Below are 25,035 nucleotides of genomic sequence, written 5' to 3' on the forward strand. Positions count from 1 at the left end.
TGAAATCAGATGTAATCAAACCCATAGTACAAAACAATCAATTGGCTGCTAAAGTAATCACTAGATCCCAGGCAAAACAAGAGACATTGACAGACAGTGACACCACCCAAACTTTTAAACAAGCATTGGTCACTGATGAATGGTTTTTGAACCACAAATCCAGCTGTCTGATGAAAGAGGACTTAGCTTGGGTGGGAGGGAAGTTGTATGTTTCAGTCAGCCAAAGACTATGCTTAATGGTAAGGTGCCACGACTCCAAATTAGCTGGACATTTTGGTTTTGTGAAAACTTTACACCTAATTAAAAGACAATTTTGGTAACCATCACTAAAAAAGGACATAGAAAGCTATGTAGCTAGCTGCCCCATTTGTGCAGCAGCAAAAAGATGTCAGGGGAAAACCCCAGGACTCTTACAGAAAGTAGCCGAACCTTCAGTGCCATGGAGAGAGATTGCTATGGATTTTATTGTAGAACTGCCAGATACTGCGGGAATTACTGTCATTTGGGTTGTGACGAACCTGTTTTCAAAATAGGCACATTTTATACTTTGCCAAAAGATCCCAACTGCTAAAAGTTTAGCCAAATTATTCCTAATACACATTTATCGGCTTCATGGAGCTCCACAAAGGATCATCTTCAACAGAGGGGTTCAATTCACCTCCAAATTTTGGAGGGCATTTTTGAGCTTACTTGGCACTGCCCAGGGGTTGAGCTCATCTCATTACACATGTACTAACGGAAATTATGAGAGGATGAACTTGATGCTAGAACAATATTTAAGATGTTTTATTAATTTTCAACAGGATAACTGGACCGAACTTTGACCTTTTGCTGAAGCTGCATTTAATAACTCTGTACACACGAGTACTGGTTTTACCCCTTTTAGGGTAGCAACAGGCCAGGATTTCAGCCCCATGCCTGAACTACCCACAGAAGAACCCACCATCCCCTCACTTAAGGAGTGGATGAATACTTTGCAAAACACATGGCCAGTAGTTAGCTTAGCCTTAAAGGAAGCTAGAGAGGCTTTTAAAATTCAAGCTGACAAGAAAAGGATGGAACCTTTCCATGTTGGAGATAGGGTATACTTATCTACAAAATTCCTGAAATCATTACAGCCATCAAAGAAACTACAGCCAAATTTCATTGGACCTTTCCCTATCACTAGGGTCATCAATCCAGTAACTGTTGAACTACTCCTTCCAAAGACACTCAGGCAAGCCCACCCAGTATTTCACATTAGTTTACTCAAACGAGAGGTAATCTCATCCCTCAGACCACCTGCATCTACACCACCTGTTCCCATCATGATTAAAGGTGAACAACACTTTGAAATCAAAGAAATCCTTGACTCTAGGATCCAGAGAGGGAAAATCCAATAATTAGTTGCTTGGAAACATTTACCCTCATCCCAAAACGAATGGGTCGCTAACACCATGTTAGGGCTCCTATTTTACTGAGAAAATTTCACTCCCAATACCCTAACAAATCTTGTTAATATACTATCATGGAATTTTTGTTTATATCTTTTCACAGGTGGACCCTTTCTTCTTCTAAGGAAGGCAGCATGTCATATCCCTATAAGTGATACTGCTATTCAGTTGGGAGAAGGGGGGGGGCTTGGATTCGATTTATTAGCATTGCCTGTGTCAACAGATATTTTACAACCTATATCCTGGCGCCAAAGCACTCTGAGATCTCCTTATCTTTGGGGAATGTTTATGACGGCCATGTGGGCTGTTTCACTTTAAAGGATAACAGAGGATACAATGGGAATGCATGCTTATCCAGTTTTCAGGGTAGTTGGTAAAGAAAACATTTTCACCCTTGTGTATTGGCTAAAATCTGCATTCTGGCTAAAGGGAGGGGTCTCTATTGCTTTAATCCTACTTATCTTGCCTAAGGGTATTCAGACGTTGCTTTGAATCCATTGCTGTCACTTCTGCTTAATAAAGAGTTCCTTTTGAAATACTCCGTTTCAAGAGTTTTCACTTTCTTAAGTCAGAGGGAGAGGCAACCCTTACAGAAAGCAACATCTGAATACCCTTAGGATCTGATACTATGTATGTGTGAGACATGCTGATAAAAGAATATTACAGTGACGTCAACTTTGTTCTTTTAATGGGTTGTGTATTACTATATGTTGTAACTTTTAACTGGTTCACTGCTCAGAATTCTCATTGATAGGCAGCTATATAATCAGTGATGGGATTCAAATAATTTAACAACCAGTTCGCCCAGGATCAGGTGGTCCATTGTGGGAGGCTTGGCCCATCCCGGTCCTCCAGCTCCGCCACACATGCGGGACAAGCCTCCCACGACGGCCAACCGACCCTGGGCAAACTGGCTGTTAAATTACCCCCCACTCATTATCAAAGTGGATCCTGGGCTCTGTGCTGCATGGAGAAACAGGAAAAGGAACTGGCGGCATGAGGGAAGGAGGAGGAGCAGGGAGAAGAAAGAGGGAAAATGGCCTCCTCCTTCCCTTGCGCGGCTGCTCCGTTTCCCATTTCTCCATTGCAGCACCGCGCCACTTGCCCCACCCACTCCTGCCCAGATGCCCTCGCTTCCCCTAAGCATTTCAGATGCCCTCAGTTCTGCCAAACATTTTTTTGCTAACCTGATTTCCAGCTCCGTTGCATTTCTCCACCACATTTCTCCCCATCATGTGCAGGGAAACAAATGTTTGTGGAACTAAAAAAAAAAATAGTTCAATCAATTCTAACTTTGTGAGATTTTTTTTTTGCAAGAAGTTGGAATTGATTGACCTTTTTTTAAAGTCCCACAAACTTTTGTTTCCCTGCAAACAATGGCAAGAAACACAACGGAGAAACGCGATGGAGCTGGAAATCAGGTTAGCAAAAAAATGTTTGGCAGAACTGAGGGCATCTGGGTGCCAGGCACTGAAACAGGCCCGTCTCTCTCCAGCAGCTGCCCAGGCCCACTGGAGGGAAGGCAGGTATCTACTGGCACTTTAACGCAGCAGCATATCTACATGCACGACTCAGGTTACAAACCGCCTTCCAGAAACTTTTGTCTGATGCATTTCTCCTCTAAGTTCAAGTTGTAATAACCAAGCGCTTTTCTCTATGCACCTCAAGCACGAAATTCTAACTCCACCCACTTCCATTGTAACATCTCTCAACGAAGATTTGTACTTCTGAGCATGCTGATGGATTTGAGCCTTGCAGAGTTTGAGGCTGAGAGTGAGCAAGGCCAAGAGAGTCATGGGAGGTAGCCTCAAAGTTCACATGGCTGCCTCCGGGATATACATACATACATACATACATTTATTTGTCAAACATGTACAAGATAGTAGGTACAGGTATATTTATAAATATAAACAAAGGAAGTAAGTACAGATAAATGGGGACAGTAGAACAGGGACAACAGGCATGCTGGTGTGCTTATGCATGCCCCCTCTATGGACCTCTTAGGAAAGGGGTGAGGCAGGGGTGAAATGCTCCCGGTTCAGACCAGCTCAAGCGAGTAGGTAGTGATGGCGGCGGGCAGTTCGGAGAACCGGTAGCAAAAATCCCTGCCCCCGCCCCCCCATGGCCAGCTGAGCTGCGCGATCATCAGAGCCTTTTTTTTCTTTTAAATCAAACAACTCAGCTTGGATCTCCAGAGCCACTTAAAGGAAAAAAACTTTTTTTCTTTTAAATGGCTCTGACGATCCAAGCTCTGACAATCCCAGCTGAGTTGCCTGCTAATCGGTAGCAAAAATCCCTCCCCCTCCCGCCCTCAGCTTGTTTACCTTAGCTGATGGTCGCAACGCCTTGCTTTAATCCCTGCAATCCATTGCATCAGCAAGCAACTGAATCTCCCTGCCTGCAATCAAGCAGGCAGGGAGTTGTGGACTTCAACTCCCAAAATTGCTCAGCCAGCAAAGCAAAGCTGGCTGAGGAATTCTGGGAGCTGAAGTCTACAAGTCTTAGAATTGCCAAGGTTGGAGACCCCTGTTCTATTTGGTAAGTTTTTTTCCCCTTTGGGAGCTTTAAAAAAATAGTTAATTGGGGTTTTTTTTGGTTGTTCTTTTTTTAGACCTAGCCATTTAAAGTTTAGGAAGTTTTAAATTTAGCTGCTTTTATATAAAAATAAAAATAAATTAAAATAAAATAATATTTGTGCAGCTTTCTGAGATTTAGTGTGTTTCTGTAGTGTTTCACTCTAACTACAAAAACACACAAAATCTCACAAAGCTGTATGTGGAATTTTGTGTGTGTAAAGTGTGAAAGTTGGTTTTTTGGGCTTTCTGTGGCTGTGTGAGGTTCCTGCTTGTTGCAGGGGCCATTTTGGGTCTAGCACAGCTGCTTTTACATTGTGGGTGAGTCAGTTGTGTTGTGTTTTGTAGGTTAAAAAAGGGCAAAGAAGTGACATTGACTTGGCCATGCCCACCTGACCAACAAGCCACGCCCTCCCAGTCACCTTACCACCAAGCCTCACCCACTAATTAAGCCACGCCCACAGAACCGGTAGCAAAAAATTTTAGATTTCACCCCTGGGGTGAAGTCCACGGTAGACAGTTTGAGGTTGAAGATGTGAGGGTTTGAGGTTGTAACAACGGAGCCAGGTAGAGCATTCCAGGTGTCAGGCATTCCAGCATTCCAGTACTCTGCTGCTAAAGTTGTATTTTCTGCAATCGAGTTTGGAGTGGTTTACCTTGAGTTTGTATCAATTGTTTGCCGGTGTGGTTGAAGCTGAAGAAGTCATTGACTGGTAAGATATTGTAGCAGATTGTTGCATACTATGCTTAGATCAGATCGCAGATGGCACAGTTCCAGATTGTCCAAGCCCAGAATTTCAAGTCTGGTGGCATATGGGATTCTATTGTGAGTAGAGGAGTGGAGTACTCTTCTCGTGAAACACCTCTGGACCTGCTCAATCGCCTTAATGTCCAATATACAGTGTGGATTCCAGGTGAATGAGCTGTATTCAAGAATTGGTCTGGCAAACCAATTGTATGTCAATACAGTTAACAGTACAATGTTACTGGATAAGAAGCTTCGCAAGATTAGGTTAACAATTCTTAATGCCTTTTTGGCAATGCTGTTACACTGAACTCTGGGGCTTAGATCGTTTGAGATGAGTACTCCTAGGTTCTTGACAGAATGAGAGTCTTCTACGAGATCGTTTCCGCCCAACTTGAATCTGTTGTTCTGATTTTTTTATGCCAATGTGCAGGACAAAGCATTTATTAGTTGAGATTTGGAATTGCCAAATGCACAACCATTCTGACACATAGTAGTCAGAAGGGCAGCAGCATTGTCAGTGGTGTTAAATAATTTTATGTCATGAGCGAAGAAAACACAGCTGCTTTTAATATAATCACATAGGTCGGTGATGGCAAACCTATGGCATGCGTGACGGAAGTGGCACACAGAGCCATCTCTCCAGGCACGCCAGCCATCACCAGTTGCTCTTCCGGGTTCCAGCGCACACATGCACACTGGCCAGCTGGACTTCATGTGCGCATGCGTGCCAGAAACTGGGCGACCATGTAACCGGCATGCATACACTTGCCGGAAAATGGAAGGTCAGTTTCCCGGCACACACATATGCACCAGGGAGCTGCTCTTCTGGTTTCTGGTGCTCCCATGCATGTGCACCAGGGAGCTGCTCTTCCGGCTTCTGGGGCTTCTCCCTGCACGCGCATGAGCGCTCCCATTTCAGCACTCGGTGCCGAAAAGGTTCGCCAACACTGACATAGGTCATTGATGTAAAGCAGAGAGTGTGTGGGACCAAAAACGCTGTCTTGGGGGACACCGCTGTTAACAGGTGCCAGATTTCATTGGGCCCACCCTATTTTGACTATTTGTTGCCTGTTGGACAGGAACGTGGCTATCCACTTGTGCAGGAATCTGGAGATGCCGTAAGAACTTAATTTCAACAGTAGTTGGTCGTGCACCACTGAGTCAAAGTCTTTACAGTAATCTATGTAAATTGCACCTATTGCTTTAGCTTGGTCAAGATGTGTGGTCCAGATGTTTCTACAGTGTAGGAGTTGCAGATTACAGGACACATTTTTTCTAAAACCAAACTGCTTGTTAGATAGCAGGTTGTTTGTGTCTAAGTGGAGGGTGATGGATTGGTTTATAATTGATACCATAACTTTACAGTTGACACCATACAGTGAGATTGGTCTGCAATTTTCTACTAGACTAGGGTCTCCCTTTTTAAAGATAGGTATAACCATGGCTAATGACCATAGATCAGGCAATGAGCTGGTTCTGAAGGATACCTCATAGATTGTGCGTAGAGGTTCAGCTAGGGCACTGGCAAGCTTTTTCAAAAAGTAGGCACATAATCCATCACGACCAGTAGATAGAGATGGCTTTAGGTTACGTAGTGCCATTTCAATGTTATCTACTGTAAAATCAATATGTACTAAATAGTTACAATTTGTTATGGTACAACTAGGAAATGGGAGGCAGCAGCCATTGCTGTTGACAAAGACTGAACTGAAGAACGTATTGAAGAAGTTGGCCTTAGCTGCTTCATCGTTACAGTCTTCCCCGTTAGGCCTTTTAGGGGTGGAATAGTTTTCGAGGCTTTAAATCTGGCATTTACGAAATTATAAACGGCTCGGGAGAAGTTTGAGTTTAGCAGCTCTTCCTCCTGTTTGCAATGGTGATTGGTACATTCAGTCTTTATCTGGCGGCATAAGGCTTTGTAGCAGTTTTTAAAGTTGGCTACATAGCCAGTTTTCTTTTCTCGCCTAAGAGATTTTTTCTTGGATTGTAACTTTCTTATTGTTATGGGTAATTTGTTTTTTTCTTGGCTTTGGGGGCTATTTTAGGTATGTATAGATTAATGACTTGATTGACTTCAAGAAATAAGGTGTTATAATGGTCTTCTGCAGTTATGCAACCTGTGAACAGAAGGTGCCAATCAAGAGATCAAGGTCGGCAGCTATAAGATCATAGTTGGCTTTTTTAAAGTTATAATTTGGAGTCCCATCATTATGACCCTCTTTGCAAGGACACAAATTGAGACAAAATCAATCATGCTGTGATCACTGTTGGAAAAAGGTTCTTTAACTTGTAGGCCATTAAATTGAGTTTTAGCTATTGCAGAAAATGAGATTTAAGCAATTGTTGAGCCTAGTGTTGTTTGTTACCAACTGTTCCAGCCCCAGAGTCATAACAACATTGTACAGGGTTGCATGTAGAGGTTCAGTTGTACATTCGTTTACGGTCCAATTAATAAGCGACAAATTGAGATCACCAAGAAAGATAAGGGGGCAGGAAGCTACCCACGTTAGTAGTGCAGTTAGCTTGTTTGTATGACCAAGGTCGTAATTGGGGGCTCTAAAACATAGTAAGAAACGAACTGTGGTTTTTAGGGACAGTTCGCAGACAATAGTCTCAGGAAGAGCAAGCTCTTGTGTAACATATATCTTTTTCAGACCTAGGAACTTTTTATAGAAGATAGCAACACCACCCGCTCTACGATTATCATGGTCAGACCAGAAAACGTGATATTCACTTACTGTAATAATGGAGTCTGGAAAGGATACATTCAACCATGTCTCACAGACAAAAATAAGGTTAATCGGGTCGCACTTAGAAGTAGGAGGAACTCGGGCATTTTGTTTGCGAGGCTTCTTGCATTAAGTAGTTTGCATTTTAGGCCAGTAGGGGTGGACCTGGAGGAAGTTGGGGCATGCATGCCTAGTTTGGATTGATGGGGGGGCAGTTGTTGGGACACGGGCCACTGATCTTGCATTTGATACAGTCAGCACGGTAGTCTATGTACAGGTCAGTCTCTCCTTGGTACTGGTACCTTTGAGCTCCAAGCGGAGCTCACGGGCGCTTTGCAGTATGGACAGGTTGGGCCACGAACAAAGATTCCTATGGTTTGTGCAGCTTTTGGCGAGTGAGTTTATTGTGAAAATGGATTTGCGTTTGCTGCTTTTGCTCTTGCAAACGACTCTGCAGAAGCGTGGGGCCACCGAGCCATCACTGTTCTTGAACTCGGAGCCATCGCAGGAAACATCGATGATTTCATCGGAAGCAATGGTTGATGCCTGGAAGTTGTTGATGATGTCACGAACCTTTGTGATGTCGTCAGATTTGCTGGTGTCATCCAGTCCAAATAAGATAGCGTTGGGACACTGCTGTTCGCGTCTTTGACAAGGACTTTTGCCCGGGAGCTGCCTCTGCTTCTCCAGAAGTTTCTGCTCGAATCCTCCATCCTGTCTCATCCTATTGCTCTCTTCTCACCCTTTCCGTATGTGTGTATGTTTCCGTGCCTTCTTCACATGACCTCCCTCTGAAATCTGTCTCAGCTTCAGTCTGCCTTTTAATCCTGCTCTTCTGCCTATCCACCACCCGCCTGGCTCCCTCTATTTTTCCCGTGGGAAAAGGTTTTCCTTTCCTTTTGCCTCAGTCAGAGTCTGGGTCCTTTGAATCAGCTGCATAGGTTTACTCCTGTCGTCCCCTCCCCAAGTCCCAGGAAGGTGGGTGCCTTTCGCTTCTCCTCCAACCCCAGTTTTTAACTTCCCATCTCTCCTGCATTGGAAGTTGAATGAAAACCAGATGTGTTTCAGAAAACAGAGATTCATCATAACTGGTTCACCAAACTCAACAAAAAATTAGCTACTGGTTCTGCTAAACCCGTGCGAACTGGCTGAATCCCACCACTGATATAAATGGGTTATAAAAATTAGGCTGAATTATTTCCTCAAAGACACTGACTATGGCTATATATTTGATTCTTACTCAAAATTCCAATGTGCCCATAGGATCAATATTGAATGTAACTCAATGTGTTCTAAAAAATTCAACATATTTTAAAAGTATGCAAAATAGATTATTCAAAGCTAAATAGTAAAATTAATCCCACCCAACAAAGTAGACATATGTTGAAAATTATAACAAAACAGGACATTTGGAGAAGTTGGAATTTCACAGGACCGGATGATTCTTTTAAGATTTTATTATTTTTATTTAATGGTGGAGGAAATTCCTGGACTCTCACACAAGACTATGAATTGTATTCAATCCCTGAAATAGTTGCCGATTTTATGAACTCACCTATACAACTTCTGGCGTTCTTCCAATTCCTTACGTCTGGATTGCTTAAGGATTTGAGTTTTTTCATCATCAAAAAGCTTGGCTGCAGAAGTAATGCAATGATAATTTAAAAATATGAAATATACAAATGCTTTATTTTTATTTAATGTATTTTAAAATCTTTACAATAAAAAAGATTGCTGGCAGTTTATATTCTTTTAGGAAATTATTAATTTTCCTCCCTGTCAAATTGATAGAGGGGCCACTTTCAATGACTCTCAGCTCCCCATGGTCTGTTCAATATTCCTCAGTATTATTTAGTTATTTATTTCTACCCTGCCTTTATTATTTTTAATAATAACTCAAGGCAGAGAACATTATCCATCCTAATTCTCAAGCATTCTAATTTCTGAAGGTAATGCTATACTGATCAGGACCATTGCAGGATCTTTTTCTACATTAATTAAAATTTCAACTAAAGCATATCATCAAGTCTTTCCAATATCTGAGTTTGACATATCTAAAATAATAATAATTGGGCATTACTGCTAAGTGTCCTCCAAACTCTCAGTATTTGTCAATGTCTTGTTCCTGTGCAATCTAGAATAACATTAACTTTTTTATATGGCCACATTCTGGACCAGTTGGAGCCTCCGAGTGCTCTTCAAGGGGAGCCCCATGTAGAGAGCATTACAGTAGTCCAGCCGGGAGGTGACAAGGGCATGAGTGACCGTGCACAAGGCATCCTAGTCCAGAAAGGGCTGCAACTGGCGAATCAGGCAAACCTGATAAAAAGCCCCCCTGGCCACGGCCGTCATATTCTCTTTTAAAGACAGCCGTGCATCCAGGAGGACATCCAGATTGCGAGCCCTCTCTGTGGGGGGCAGAGATTCACCCCCAATAGTCAGCGATGGCACCAGCTGACTATATCAGGACGCCGGAAGCCACAGCCACTCGGTCTTGGAAGGGTTGAGTCGGAGCCTATTTCTCCCCATCCAGACCCGCACGGCCTCCAGGCAGCGAGACATCACATCAAGGGCATCGTTGGGGTGATCTGGAGTGGAGATGTACAGCTGAGTGTCATCAGAGTACTGATGGACTCTCACCCCAAAACCACAGATGATCTCATCCAGTGGCTTCACATAAACAGAAGGGGCGAGAGAACCGACCCTTGCAGCACTCCCCATGCGAGGCGCCTCGAGGTCGATCTCTGCCCCCCTGCCAACACAAACTGCGAATGGGGTTTCGCAGTTTCGAAGAGGAAGGAGGAGAATCACCGCAGGACGGTGCCCCCTATTCCTAACCCCCTCAATCGCTGCAGCATGATACCATGGTCAATGGTATCAAAAGCCGCTGAGAGATCTAACAGGACCAGGACAGAGGAGCAACCCCTGTCCCAAGCCCTCCAGAGATCATCCACCAACACGACCAATGCCGTTTCTATGCTGTACCACTGCCTGAAGCCCGACTGGTACAGGTCCAGATAGATAGCTTCATCCAGGTGCCGGGGAAGCTGTCGTGCCACCACACTCTCAACAACCTTCGCCACAAAACGAAGGTTGGAGACCAGACGATAGTTAGCTAATTCAGCTGGGTCCAGGGAAGACTTCTTGAGGAGGGGCCTCACCACCGCCTCTTTCAAGACGGCGGGAACGGCACCCTCACTCAAAGAAGCACTTATAATCCCCTGGAGCCAGCCTCGTGTGACCTCCCGGGAGGCCAGTACCAGGAGGGACACGGGTCCAATAAACACGTGGCGGCACTAATCTTACCCAGTACCCTGTCCACATCCTCGGGAGCCACAGGATCAAACTCCTCCCAGATAATACTCTCAAGACCTACCCTCGTCTCCTCCCCTGGACTCATCCAGTCGGAGTCCAAGCCTTCCCGAATCCGAGCGACTTTATCATGCAGGAATTGCACAAAATCCTCAGCTTGACCCTGCAAGGGATCTTCCCGCACTCCCCCCCCCCGAAGAAGGGAGTGGGTCTCTGCAGCTGGGCGGTTCTCTGCAGATGCGATAAGAGCAGAAAAATGGTTAGATTTTATCGCCACTAGGTAGGTCTTGATATAAGACCTCACCAGTGTCCGGTCAGAATCAGATTGACTAGTCCTCCAGATGCTCTCTAGGCGCCTTTTCCGACGCTTCATCTCTCTCAGCTCCTCAGAGAACCAAGGAGCCAATTGAGATTGGCATTGGGTCAGAGGCTGCAAAGGCACGACGCGGTCCAAAGCTCCAGTGGCCGCACTCTCCCAGGCGGCCACCAGGTCTTCGGTCGAGTCATGTGCCAGGGTTTCAGGAAACGGCCCAAGCTCCATCAGGAACCTTTCGGGGTCCATCAGGCACCGGGGACGGAACCATCTGGTTGGTTCCGTCTCCCTGCGGCGGGGGGAAGCGGCTGAAAGTCCAAGTGAAGGAGCGAATGATCTGTCCATGACAAGGGTTTAATGTCTAGGTCCCCTCTACCAAGATCATTCAACCACTGACCAGAGATGAAAATCAAGTCCAGAGTGTGTCCCCCTATGTGAGTGGGGCCTTGAACTAACTGGGTCAGGTCCATGGCCACCATGGAAGCCATGAACTCCCGAGCCACCTCTGACGCCTCACCTGCGGATGGTAGGTTGAAATCCCCCATGACAATAAGTCTGGGGGTATCAACCGCCACCCTGGCAATAACGTCAAGCAGCTCGGGCAGGGTCACCGCCACGTGGCAGGGAGCCAGGTACGTAGTCAGCAAACCCATCTGTAACCCACGGCCCCACTTTACAAAAAGGGATTCACATCCGGCTATCTGAGGAACAGTGGTCCCCCTCGGACAAAGACTTTCCCTAATAATCGCTGCCACTCCCCTCCCCCTCCCCTGAGCCCTTGGCTGATGAAATGCACGGAAACCTGGTGGGCACATTTCAATGAGGGGGACCCCGCCTTCTGGCCCAACCAGGTCTCCGTAATACCTGCCAGGTCCGCACCCCCCTCCAAGATAAGATCACAAATGAGGGGGGCTTTATTAACAACCGACTTGGCATTACATAACATCAGCCGCGGATCCAGGGCCTGAGGCTCTGTGCAACCCCGGACACGAGTCGCGCATTGGGGGCCGGAGTGTACAATCACTCGTAAACAGCATGTGCGCACCCCCGGAACGTGATATGGCCCCTTGCGCCCGTCATATCTGCCCCTCCCACTAATAATTTTTCCTAAATTCAAGAAGGGGAGAAATTATAAATTATTCAACATGATATTGGACTCTCACTAGAGGGTTTTTGTACTTTACCAATTTGCAAAGTTCAGGATGCTTGGCAAGCCCTGGAAAACAAGATAATAAATGCCCGAACAAGAGCTATACCACAGAGAAAGAAAAAGAAGAAGTTCCCGAAACCAGCATGGTTGCGTAAAGAGCTGTCTGACAGACTGAGGGACAAAAAGGACAAGGATAAAAAATGGAAAGTGGGGCACATATATCTAGAACAGAATACCAGCATTTAATCCAAATCTGCAAGGACAGAGTCACGAAGGCTAAGGCTCAGAATGAATTAAGATTTGTAACAAATACCAAAAATAACCAAAAAAAGTTTATATCAATATATAATGAAGAAGAAAAAAGTCAAGGAAATGACAGAAGATGACAGGTAGCAGGGAAAAAGCAGAACTGCTTAATTCCTTCTTTTCATCTGTCTTTAAGCAAAAAGGGGGGGGGGAACCTAATCTATCAAAAGCAGCACCAAGGGAGATAGAGCAGAAATGAAAGTCACAGTAGGCAAGGAGTTGGTAGGAGAAAACCTATTCACCTTGGACAAGTTCAAATTATCAGGACCAAATGGTTCACATTTCAGGGTTCTGAAGGAGCTGGCAGATATGATCTCAGAACCACTGAATAAAACCTTGCAGAGCTTCTGGAACTGCCAGAAGAGTGGAAAAGAACTAATATGGTTCTGATTTTCGAAAAGGGAGAAAAGAGGATCCAGGAAACTACAGACTAATCAGCTTGACATCAATATCTGGGAAAATCCTGGGAAAAATAATCAAGCAGCGAATTTGTGCGCATCTAGAAATGAACAAGGTGATTACTAGAAGCCCACATAGGTTTGTTAAAAGCAGATCATGCCATACATACCTTATTGCCTTTTTTAATAGGGTGACTAAATTTGTGGTCAAGGACATGCTGTGCATGTAGAATACTCAGACTTTAGTAAGGCATTTGACAAAGTACATCACAGCCTATTTCTTGATAAGATAGAACAATGTGGGATAGACACTACCACTACGAGATGGATTCACAATTGGCTGACCAACTGCACATGTATAATCTCAAAGATTTCATTTTCACCAGACCACAATAATCTTCCTGATTGATACATATTAGAGGAGTTAAAAGGGAAGTATCTTTGATCAAAACTATGTTTCTACTCTTCCAAATTTGAAACATTGTTTTAATAAAAATGTTTTTAATCTGTTTTATACTAGAAAAATAATTTGGATGAAAAAACATTGATTTATGAAATGTATAAACTTATTTGACTCCAACACAGTATAAAATTCCTCTGTGAGGGAGGGTCCACAATGTAATAAAAATGCATACATATTATTTAGCCAAATAATTTTCTATACATCTAGCAAAATTGTTATTATTCTACATTTTAAAAATTTCATCTTTGGTATCCTAATTCATTCCTGAATTCAACTGGATAACATTCAAAACAGACTTAAAAGTTTAATTTAAACTTAAGTGTTTTTAACGTATTAATTTGTATTTATACAATTATGATGTGGTGTACTATCATTAAAATCCTACTCCATATGCACTTTCTACACGTGCAGCTTCACTGTCAGGTATTTTACCCCTTTTCTATCTATTATACAGGAAGATAGAGGGAAACAGAAGTTCAATATTCTTGTTAAGAAGGTAAATACTATGCAAACAGCTATGACAGCAGAAAGGGGAATATATTGAAAGGCAGGTTTTGAAACAGGAAAATGAGCTTTAGAAAAGGGGAAGAGATAGATGAAAAGCTGCAGTGTTTCCAAATTAAGTGTAGGAGGGGAAGTTAGAATACTCAGAAAAAGAGTTGCTAGCAATTCTGAGCTGAATGAAGAACTTCATAGCAACATTTTATGTCAGATAGTGGAAGTTACTGACTTGTTTAGTGTTACAATTTATAACAAATAAGTTTTCACATACTATTGTGAAATAGTATTGTGAGATACGGAGGATCCCGGATCTGCGCTCCTTCCGCCGTGCTGTGAAGACCTTTTTATTCCATCAAGCGGGCTTGGCCTAATCTCTTCCCTTTTTAAATATGTAAATTTTAATCTGTTTTTAAATTATTGGGGTATTTTAATTTGTCTGGGCCAAATAATTTAATTTGATTTTATCGGGTTTTTAAATTTTGTGTATTTATGTATTTTATTGTTGGCTGTTCACCGCCCTGAGTCCTTCGGGAGTAGGGCGGTATACAAATCAAATAAACTAAACTAAACTAACTAAACTATTGGGAAAAGGCTGAGAGACAGCTGCAGTGCATTAGGTGCAGGAGCAAATTTTGCAACGGTTGATCAGTGTTAGAAGCAAAGGTAGAAGAGGGACAGAGAGGAGGGATTGGTTATGTCACTGCAATGACATAAAAGCAACCTGGAATTAAGGAGAAACTTCCTAACAGTTAGAACAAATAACTAGTGGAACAGATTGCCTTCAGAAATTGTGGAGATTTTTAAGAAGAGACTGAACTCACTTGTCTGAAATGGTATAGTGTCCCTTGTTTGACAGGGGATGAACTAGAAGAGGTCTCTTCCAGCTCTATTCTATTCTAAAAAGCAGTTGCAGAAAAGGGAGATCCTCTGCTCAGAGGCTGAAAATCCTAATTGGATTTTAGCAGGAAGGATTTTCATCTCCTGAGTGGAGAGAAATTTGCACATGGCCTGTGCCAGGCCTTCCAGGGCTACCTCATCCTCTGGCACCTCACACTGCTTACCTTACCACGTCCCAAAGTCTTCTGCACCCCATGAGGCTGTGCTCCTTATTTGGGATATAGTTTTAATATACTATTAATATTTCCTCCTTTTTACTGTTTCTGTCACTTTCAAACCCTTTTAAGCACTGTATCATTCAGCTATGTTAATCATGGAATTTAGTTCATAGCAGCTACAGAATATTATTTCTATTAATCATCACAGCGTACTGAAAAGCACTTTTTTGCCTTCAAGTCTTCAAGAGTCAATGACTAATGGCCAATGCAACCTTTATGAAGTCTCCTGGAAATGGGCCATAACTGGAAAAAATGTTTGGCAGGTGCATAATCAGTTTCAATTGGGAAATTCAAAAAGAGGAAGATGGCAAAATCCCAGAATTGTATATGCAGTCATAGACTCAAAAGCAGAATGCAAATAGAGAAGTAGGAAATCGGGCTATAGAGTTTCAAAAACAGAGACCAAGTGGTACCACTGAAACCACAGATGTTTCTATGTTGGTGCACAAAATATAAGAAAAAAAATCCAGTAAAAACTAGAGACCCTAACTTGAGAAAACAAGACTCATGTGACACTTAATTGAAACATGGTGAATGATATTCATTATTCCAACATTAACAGAAGCACAAAATTCTGCTCTGCTTCATTCCATCCTGGTCAGACCCCATTTGAAGTACTGTTTTCAGTTCTGAGTACCATAGTTCAAGATGATAAACTGAAGTAAATTACAGAATTACAGAATAACAGTGGTGGGAGGGATGGACCTTGGGAGTGTATTCTAGTCCAAACCCTGCTCAAGCAGAGGCCCGGCCTATACTATTCTGGACAAAAGATTAAGTTAAATTAAGAATTAAGTTAAAAATTAAGAGGATATGAAAAGGATGAGCAGAGTAAAAACCAAGTCTGAAGAGGAACAATTAGAAGATTACAGAGGTTTTACAAAGAGACAGAGAAGGGGAGATATTATAGCAGTGTTCAAATATCTAAAGTTGTCTCATTGAACAGGAAATGCACTTACCTTGACCATCTCGGAAAACCACCTCTTTTTCATCTGTAATCCACCTGTAACATGGAAACTCCAGGTAATCACCAACTGGTGTTTTCACAGTGATATATTTAAGGTACCAATCATCAGGAAACCAGTACTTCCGCTTTTCAATTTTTATCAGTTGGATTTCCCCCAAGTCCTCTGTCACTGTAACTTCATAAGTATCAGTCTGGGAAGGGGGGGAAAAAGACTGTGATCTGCTGGACAACCTAAATGCAGCCACCTGCAAATACTGGTAATTTAACTTCACATTTTCAGGAGTATTCATTTCAAATTAACAAAACTTTGACAATGTGCTTTTAGTAGACTTTATCACCATTGCCCTTGCTGTATTGTGAAACATGTCCAAAACAACTGATTGTGAATCATGTCTAAAACAAGTCAGTTCATGTCTGTTTCCATCATGACAACAGAACTGTATTTCCCAACTAGGGCAATATTCAGGTGTGTAAGACTACAGCTCTCAGCTCTCAGAATTTCCCTAGCTAGCATAGCCATTGAAGTTGAAACTCTACCTCTGAAGTTTCCCAGTTTGGGAAATGCTGCAGTAGACCAATCCTAACATGTTTCTGGCCTTATGCATGCCACAGGATACACAATGGATTTGGTATTCTGTTCAACTACTGCTGAGAATCTATAGGCAGGAATACTCTGTGTAATTCCATTGTAACTGATGTTTCAAAGTTTATACTATCCAGATTGCTAATGTTAACCTCTTTTCTTGTTGTATATGTGTGGCCTGAACAAGCCTTTCGGCATATTTTGATTTAATACTGTCTTTTAGTCAATTGTTTTTGTCTGCATGTATTTTTATAACTAACCAGACATTATCAATTTAATTTTGTATATTTGAATACTAATTATCTTGTGTTGGTTAATGACTATAATAACGTTATCTCTCTCTGTAACTGATATATAACTTCTTAGTCTTAAATTGGAAGCTAGTATAGTCTTTTGCCCTGGTACAGGATTGATTGAAGGTGTTAGACCCAGGCATCTGATAGATCTAGTTGGTGTCCTATAATATACCTGGCAATTTGCTCACCTTGCTTGTGATATTACTAAAACTCTCACTTATTTATGGAATATTCCTTGAAATTACATCATGCTGATTGTTGTTTTTCATTGTTCACTGGTAAAGGGAAATATCTGACTTAACTGAGATGGGGAAGTAGAATATTTTACAACAGAAAGTATTTTTATAACAGGAACAGAAACAGGACTTCGACTAAAAAAGCATGCATATTGAATTTATGTGTATCACATTAGCTGTAAAAGAATAGCCAATACAATCATTTTGCAAGAAAAAAAAATATGACAGGGCTCTTTATCTTAAAAACTGTAGGACTATAACATATATCACATATGATCAGAATCTTACATTAACTTGATTTTCACAGGGATAGATCAACCCCACTCCTGTCTCATGTATGCACCTGGTAAAGAAGCCTATATGACCGTGTTGGCGAACCTGTGGCACGCGTGCCGGAAGTGGCACGCAGAGCCATTTCTCCAGGCACGTGGAGCCATCACCCATTGTTCTTCTGGGTTCCGGTATGCTGTCCATCTGGTTTTCATGCACACGGGCATGCCGGAAATTGGAAGAGTAGCTGCCCATTGCACATGCGCACTCCAGGAAAACGATCTTCCTGTTTCCAGAGTGCACACCGGCCAGCTGGTCTGGTTTTTGGCACGCATGCGCATGCAAAGACCAGCAACTGGCGCGTGTGCCAAAAGACGCAGAGGGAATCCTGGTGGTCACTTTCTAAGGGAGCAGAGCAAGGTAAGCCAGGGATTCCCTCCCTCCCTGCCCGCGCGAGCTACTTGCATGGTCCCAGGCGGTCCAGACCACTGGTGGACCAGCAGCTGATGAGGGAGGGGTGGTGGTGGGCTGCCTGCTCAGATGACCCCGTGGCCGCCATCAAAGCGGGCCGAGACGCCCCTCTTGGCTCGCTTCACCAGCTGCACGGGTCGCTTGGGATGTGTTCTTCCTGTGCAGCTGCACCACCCCAGAAGAGCAGCAGCAGCGGTTGCAGCTGCAGGGAGAAGAGTGACCAGCCGGCTCAGGTGCATGGGGCAGCATTTGCTGTCAGGGCAGGCAGCTGCCCAGCCCGCGGCTCCTTCCCTTTCGTATGGCCAGAGAGCCTGGCTCAGCTGGTGGCACAGCAGTGGGGGTTGGGTGGGGGTGCGCACTACCTGTGGTTAGGCCCATCGCTCAACCCCTACCACGCCTGCTGCCACCCGAAAACATTGTTGCCGCGATCTCTGCTGCCTGGAGATCTTCGCTGCCTTCCCAATTCCAAAAATGGGGTGTGGAGAGGCAAAACAAGAATATAACCGTTTCAGCCGCCACGTGAAATGCAATGCACTTATCCCGTGGCTTGCATAAACCACTCCCGCCCCTTTCAAAATAGCCACCCAGCGCTTCCTTCGGGCGCTCAGGGCCAGCAAGAGGCTCTTCTTCTGAGAAGGGGGGTGGAGAGGCAGGCGCACTGGCAGAGACGGGCTTTGGCTGCTCCTTCTGCTGCAACCCCGAACCCTTGCTTGGGCTCCTCCCTGTTGGGTGCTGGGCTTCCCAGGAAGCCCCCTGCGCCTTTGCTGCCTCGGCTGGAGCCTGATTCCAGAAGCGGCCCAGGGAAGTGTGGAGGTTGGGACTCGGTTGGCAAAGCGGGCGCTGCGCAGGGGGCATAAGGCAAGGCGCTGCCACCCGAAAACACTGTTGCCGTGATCTTGGCAAGTGTTTATGGGTGGCAGATCTAGCCAAGAGAAAAGAGAAAGTGAGTCTGAGAAGGAGGAGAAGGGCGGGCAGCTCTGGAATGTGCATTTCCAGGGAGGAAAGCATTTTCGGGCAACAGCGGGGAGGAGCCCAAGCAAGGGTTCAGGGTCGCAGCAGAATGAGCAGTCAAAGCCCGTCTCCACCGGCATGCCTGCCTCTCCCCCCCTTCTCAGAAAAAGAGCTGCTTGGTGGCCCTGAGCGCTCGAGGGAAGTGCCGGGTGGCTATTTTGAAAGGGGTGGGAGCAGTTTATGCAAGCCGCAGGATAAGTGCATTGCATTTCAGGCAGCGGCTGGTCCCAGCCCGCGCTGCCACCTGAAAATTCTTTCTTCCCTGAAAATGCATATTCTAGAGCCGCCCGCCCTTCTCCTCCTTCTCCGCAGACTCACTTTCTCTTTCCTCTTGAAAGAGGAAAGATCTGCCACCTGAAAACGCTTGCCAAGATCACGGCAACAGTGTTTTCGGGTGGCAGCGCCTTGCCTTACACCCCCTGCGGAGCACCCGCTTCGCCAACCGAGTCCCAACCTCCTGACTTCCCTGGGCCACTTCTGGAATCAGGCTCCAACCGAGGCAGCAAAGGCACAGGGGGCTTCCCGGGAAGCCCAGTACCCAGCAGGGAGGAGCCCAGGCAAGGGTTCGGGGTTGCAGCAGAACAAGCAGCCAAAGCCTGTCTCCACCGGCGTGCCTGCCTCTCCCCCCATTTCTCGGAATAACTGCTTGCCGGTCCTTGGCGCCTGAGAGAAGTGCCAGGTGGATATTTTGAAAGGCTTGGGAGCAGTTTATGCAAGCCCGAGCCTCCTCGATCGGGGCGCCTCCCTGGGAATTACTGCCCGGCCTGGCCCAGGTGTTTGGAAAAACAGTACACTGTTGGAAGGGGAAAGGGAGAGGAGGAGGAGGAGGGGCATCACCCAGAGGCCAGCTGGCAGATAAAAGCTGCCGTAGTTCTTTCGGGTGAGCCGTCCTCATGCGGCTCTCAGGTCCCTGCCCAAACTGGCCTAGAAGTGGCATGTCACCTCACACCCACAAGTGAGGCAGCGGCTGCTCTCGCCAGTAACTGAGCCCACAAATTGGCATGGTGGGCTCCATTACCAGTGAGAGCAGCTGCCACCTCGCTCGCCCCTTCTCATCCAAACTTCTGGGTGTTGCTCTGGTTCTTTTCGCCATAGCCGCGCAGCCTTTTCTTCCAATTCTAGCTATGCCTTGGCACTCGCAGCCACAGCAGCCCAGCACTGCAGTTCCCCTCCCTCCAACCAGTAGCCTCTGCTCGCGTCACGGAGCTGGTGGCCGGGTGGAAGGAGGACAAGCACCGGCACAAAGTGACGCGCCGCTTTCAGACCAGTCCGGCTGGCGGGTAGGTGAGCAGGCAGCCCTCAGGGAAGAGCCCTGCACTGGGTGACACATCTCCCGGTCGCGGGCTGCATATGGGGCCCGAGGTGGAGGGGTGAGCTTCCCCGGCCGGCGCATGGTGCTGCTGAGGTGGCGGGGCCGAGAGTGCTGCCACCGGCTTGGGAACAGCTGTCTCGCCAGTTACGGGCCGGTAACTGGTTGTCCTCCGGTAAGAGGTGCGCCGGCCCTCTTGGAAAAAGTGGGGGTGCATGTGTGGTGGGCGCACACATGTGCAGTGCGGGTTGCATGTGCGCATGCAGTGTGAGGTGCATGCGCATTAGGAGCATGGTGGGGAGTCATGCGCACATGCGCAAATGGAGGCACCCATTGCATTATGAGTGCTGGCATGCAAGAGCGCACAAGGGCTCGCACACTTGGACTTTTGGCACGCAACGCCAAAAAGGTTCATCATTGCTGCTATATGACATGTTTGCATAATATTTAGATATTTATAGTAAATATGAAAATTAAGGACCATTACAATTTAAATATATTTCACAAATATAAGGAAAAACAAGGCAAGTGTGACTAATAAGAGGCTTAATTTGCACATGTGTGACAGACGAATGACTTCACTATCACCTGTGAAATTAGAACACAATTGAAACTATGCAGGCTCAAAATCAAGGAATAAAAACCCAATTTTGTGGGATTGGGGGAATAGGAGGATCTGCTTGCAGCTGTTTAAAACTTTCATATTTCTATATTTGAGATTAAGCATAGACTATGCAAAGAAACTAGAAAGAGATTGTATACATTTTGCTCCTCTACATCACAATAAACAATTGCTCCTAGTCCCTCTTTTTATATAAAATGTTACTATTTTTCAATTCCTCCATTCTGTTTTTTTCCTTTTCTTGTCTCCTCATAATTTTTGCCAAAACTCTAGCAGAATTTAGTACCCTTTCAGTTCTAGGATTAAAATATGAACAATGTGCCTCTAATTCTTTCCTTCAATATTGAAGAAGTTCACATAAACAGAAGAACCTTTTCATATTTAATTGCAGGCCAGGGTTCATTCAAAAATGCAAACCCTATGTGATTAAATACTGAAAATAAAATAAAATCACCTATGGATTTTTTGCTTTAATTTTTATATGCATGCGTGTCAGTTTATCGGATGGTGAGATTTGAAAGGCAGAAAAGACCACGGTGAAATTTAGAAAAGAAAGATAGTTTTTTAAAAAAACAGTGTCCATTAATTGGGGTGGGGAGGGAGTTCTCAGAATGATGCAAGCAGTGTTGTAGCATTGTAGCCTATAGACACTGCTGACATAAACAGCATATCTTTGATATTCATCTTCATAGTGTTAGAAAAAGTTTTTCTGTTAGAAAAAGTTACTGAGATTTTCCAAACTCCTTGGCAACTTGTATCAATTTGCCTTCAACGATGCTCATGTAGATAAGATATTTAATGATTACATTTTGTAATTCAGGATATAAATCTATGCTGTACAATTTTCATATATAATTATTTAGATTCACGATGGAATAGAAAATTTATACCAGAATGTCAACAGGATTCCATACAATATTTGGTATATAAATCCTCTTAAACCAGACATTCAACCACAGATTTAAATTACTTCAGTGAAAGAAAAAGTTATAATAATGGAGCAAACATATCATATGTGTAAGAGAGACTAAACACACAGAGAGATGAAATAAATTATAAAGAAACATGAAGGCAGTATTAATTGGTAGGGTGGATATGCATCTTTCCAATGAGGCCATGGCAGGTAGAGGCCTCATGAGTTGACCTCAGAGTTGAGGCCATGGCAGGTAGGGTGACAATGCAAGGCAGACAGAACCACAAACATACATGATGGGGGCAGGATTTTCATGAGAAAAAAAGTGATTTTTGTCTTTTCCATCCCAAAATGAAAAGTGAATTGCTATAGCAATCAGGGGGCTACCAAAAGGGGACTTGAGTAATTAATACATATCCTGGAAATACCAAACACAAAATAATAAACTAAAAAGTACAACTCTTCCAGTGCTTTCAGCAGTGTTTTGAGCAATTGAAATCCCATGTTGCACTGTATTTAAGAAGTTGGCAATATTACTAATGCAATGCAAAATTAAACATCAAAATAACTGTTTCCCAAGTAATTATACTAATGTGGGTAATGCCGGTCCAGCTAAATGATCACTGAAGGGCCCTCTTTATTCATAGTATTGTAGGAAAGAAAATGTGCCTGTTTGAGAGGAGCAATTAACTATCTCCAGTTGAAAGGCAGATAATTCCTTTGAAGTAGAAACATTCAGAAAAGAGGGGCCCCTCAGTTGTCAGAGATAGAGACATTTGGTGATATACAGTTTGAAGGTTAAAACAGATCAAAGGATGACCACATGTAATATCAACAAGAGATAATTTAAATCTATGCTTCAGTGATTTACAAGAAGAATTATGACTCTTTGGCAAAGATAATGTAAAACTTAGTAATTAGGAAATGTCAATTAAATATAACAAATGTATATGACCACATAAATTGCTGTGTTAGCAGAATCCTTTGTTTGAAACTGTATAAAACTGGAATCTCATGTTCATAACTTTGCTCATATCTTGAGGTAGCAATACCTATCTGAACCTTATTGCAATAATAAACTGACTCTGTCTGCCCCAAAGGGATGTCTCTTAATTCCTTCCTTCCATAACAATACCAAATACATTGTACATTTAGTTCCTAACTATAATCAATAATTTGTTTACTTTTTATATATTTATATAACTACGTTTTCTTTATATTATCTAATAGAATGTTATATTAGCAATATCTAATTATGTATGTAGCTCTCAACTTACAACAGTTCATTTAGTGATTGTTCGCAGTTTCAATGGCACTGAAAAAAGTGATTTACGACAGTTTTTCCACATTTATGACCAGTGCAGCATTCCCATGATCACATGATCAAAATTTAGATGCTTGGCAACTGATTCATGTTTGCCTTCATTCATGATTCATATTCATGACAGAAGCCATTTTCACTTAACAACCATGGTACAATCTTAACAACTGCAGTGATTCACTTAACAACTATGGCAAGAAAGGTTGTAAGCTATCTTGCTTAGCAACAGAAAGTTTGGGGTTCAAATGTGGTCGTAAATCAAGGACTACTTGTATAGGCACTGTATTTACAACAAAAATGCATACATATTTCCCTTGTTGGAGGAAAAAGCCAACCACACAGAATTGATAGTGAGTTATATATACACTCAGTTGTGAATCTAGAGAGTAGAATCCTGTCTATTAAACAGCCCAAAGGATAAGCAAGAATAAGCATTTAGAAACAGTAAATGTTTCAATCTTTAATAATCTCTTGTTCATTTCTTTCTAGAATGTCAGTCACAGTTGAGGCTAAAGAGACAAAAATAGAAATTAGGTCTAAACCTCTCTGCCACTGTAACAACCATAGAAGACACAGAAAAGTATGACTAACTGCTCCTTGCAAAAACAATTTCCTTTTTTTAATTGCTCCCCCCCCCCAACGCCTTAGCAAGTATATGGGGAAAGACTAAGCAAAGGATGGCAGCAAAGAGTATCTGCCATTATTTAATTTTGTTCAAAAATTTGAACAAAATTGTTTTTAAAAATTTCCCTTTTGAATTTTCATCCCCTTTGGGCCTAATTAGAGCTCTTAGAATAAGAAACAAAAGCCCGGATATTCTTAGAGGAACCCCTGCTTAACTGCCTCCCCTCCCCAATTTGTTGCATAATGCTACAAAGGAAGTTATCTAGTACTTCTTACAAATACCATTTTGCGCACCTTCACAATCCTGATACAGCAAACCAGATATTTCTGATTAACTACACTGGAAAAAGTATGAATACTGATTTCTCCTCTCTAGATAGTGCATTACTATATAGTCATTTTCACCCTATGCTGTCCAGGAAAACAAACGGTTACAAGCAAATGGAGGCAGGATACTTTCCTGTAAAATAGCTCTCATATTGATCATGCAACAGAAAATTATTAAGCAGCTGTATTTCTGCCTCATAATACAGGAGGTATATTATATTTTCCGCTTTCCATGAGAAGGCAAATTAGCATTCAAAATTGTTGCTTGCTGAATAGGCAAAGATGAGTTGTACTGTGGCAGAATGCAAACATCCCTCGATAACTTAGAAGAAGGGATGTAAGAGTGCAAATGGAAAGCCAATATCGATGAGGAACTATTGAGGGACAAGGAAAGAAAGGACTTTTTGTCGCTGTAAAACTTAACCTCAAATAATTTGGGTTTAGAGAGAAGCGATCGTACATAACTCGAGTGATATTCCACAGCCCGCCCACCACCTCACTCACAGCACCGCGCTCGAAGTCATTATAGAAGGGTTTGTCAAGCAGATGTCTCTCGCTCGTGCCGGCTAAGCCAACCAAGGTAAGGTAGATATAGTCGTCCGTCCCTGCGAACCACTGATTTCCCGTCGCCACTGTCACTAAGTAGGATGGCATGACTAGAGCTCAGTAGTAGTACTCCACTTTGCAAATAAATTCACAATTTATGGAAGGATGGAGGTAATTCTATGGGCGGAACAAATTGGCAGTCACAACCAGCCATCTCGCTTTTCCCGCCCAGAAGGGGAGGGGAAGTAATGGTTGTCAAGGCGTAAAGCGCGTATATTCTCATTTCTGAAATGAAATCGCGAAGTCTGATTAGGGTACCTCTAAATGATATTTATTTTGACAGTATAGTAGAAAACGTATACCATGGAACAGATGGAATTTGCAGCAAAATACAATATCGTTGTCTAAACGTTTCTGCCTGCCTAAATCATGCTTAAGTAGTAGGGAGCTAAATCAGATTTAATCTTCGTTAAATCTTCGTATTGTATCCTTGATATC

At 43.5% G+C, this 25,035-nt stretch overlaps 1 protein-coding gene across 4 annotated transcripts in view; it reads right to left on the reverse strand.

The window, feature by feature from the left end:
- Positions 1–24,645, reverse strand: part of ALOX5 (arachidonate 5-lipoxygenase) — a 200,435-nt gene extending 175,790 nt beyond the window's left edge. For all 4 annotated transcript variants that reach the window (XM_070940865.1, XM_070940866.1, XM_070940863.1 and 1 more), the window contains exons 1-3: positions 24,496–24,645; positions 16,001–16,199; positions 9,039–9,120 (exon numbers count right to left, since the gene is read on the reverse strand). In XM_070940865.1, the coding sequence (XP_070796966.1) occupies positions 9,039–9,120; positions 16,001–16,199; positions 24,496–24,645 (431 nt within the window). The remainder of the gene's footprint in view (positions 1–9,038; positions 9,121–16,000; positions 16,200–24,495) is intronic.
- Positions 24,646–25,035: the final 390 nt, after the last annotated feature.

Source organism: Pituophis catenifer, unplaced genomic scaffold (assembly GCF_029215685.1).
Source record: "Pituophis catenifer annectens isolate HBS135680 unplaced genomic scaffold, rPitCat1.0.hap2 SCAF_3, whole genome shotgun sequence".
In the NCBI taxonomy this organism is placed as follows: Eukaryota; Metazoa; Chordata; class Lepidosauria; order Squamata; family Colubridae; genus Pituophis; species Pituophis catenifer.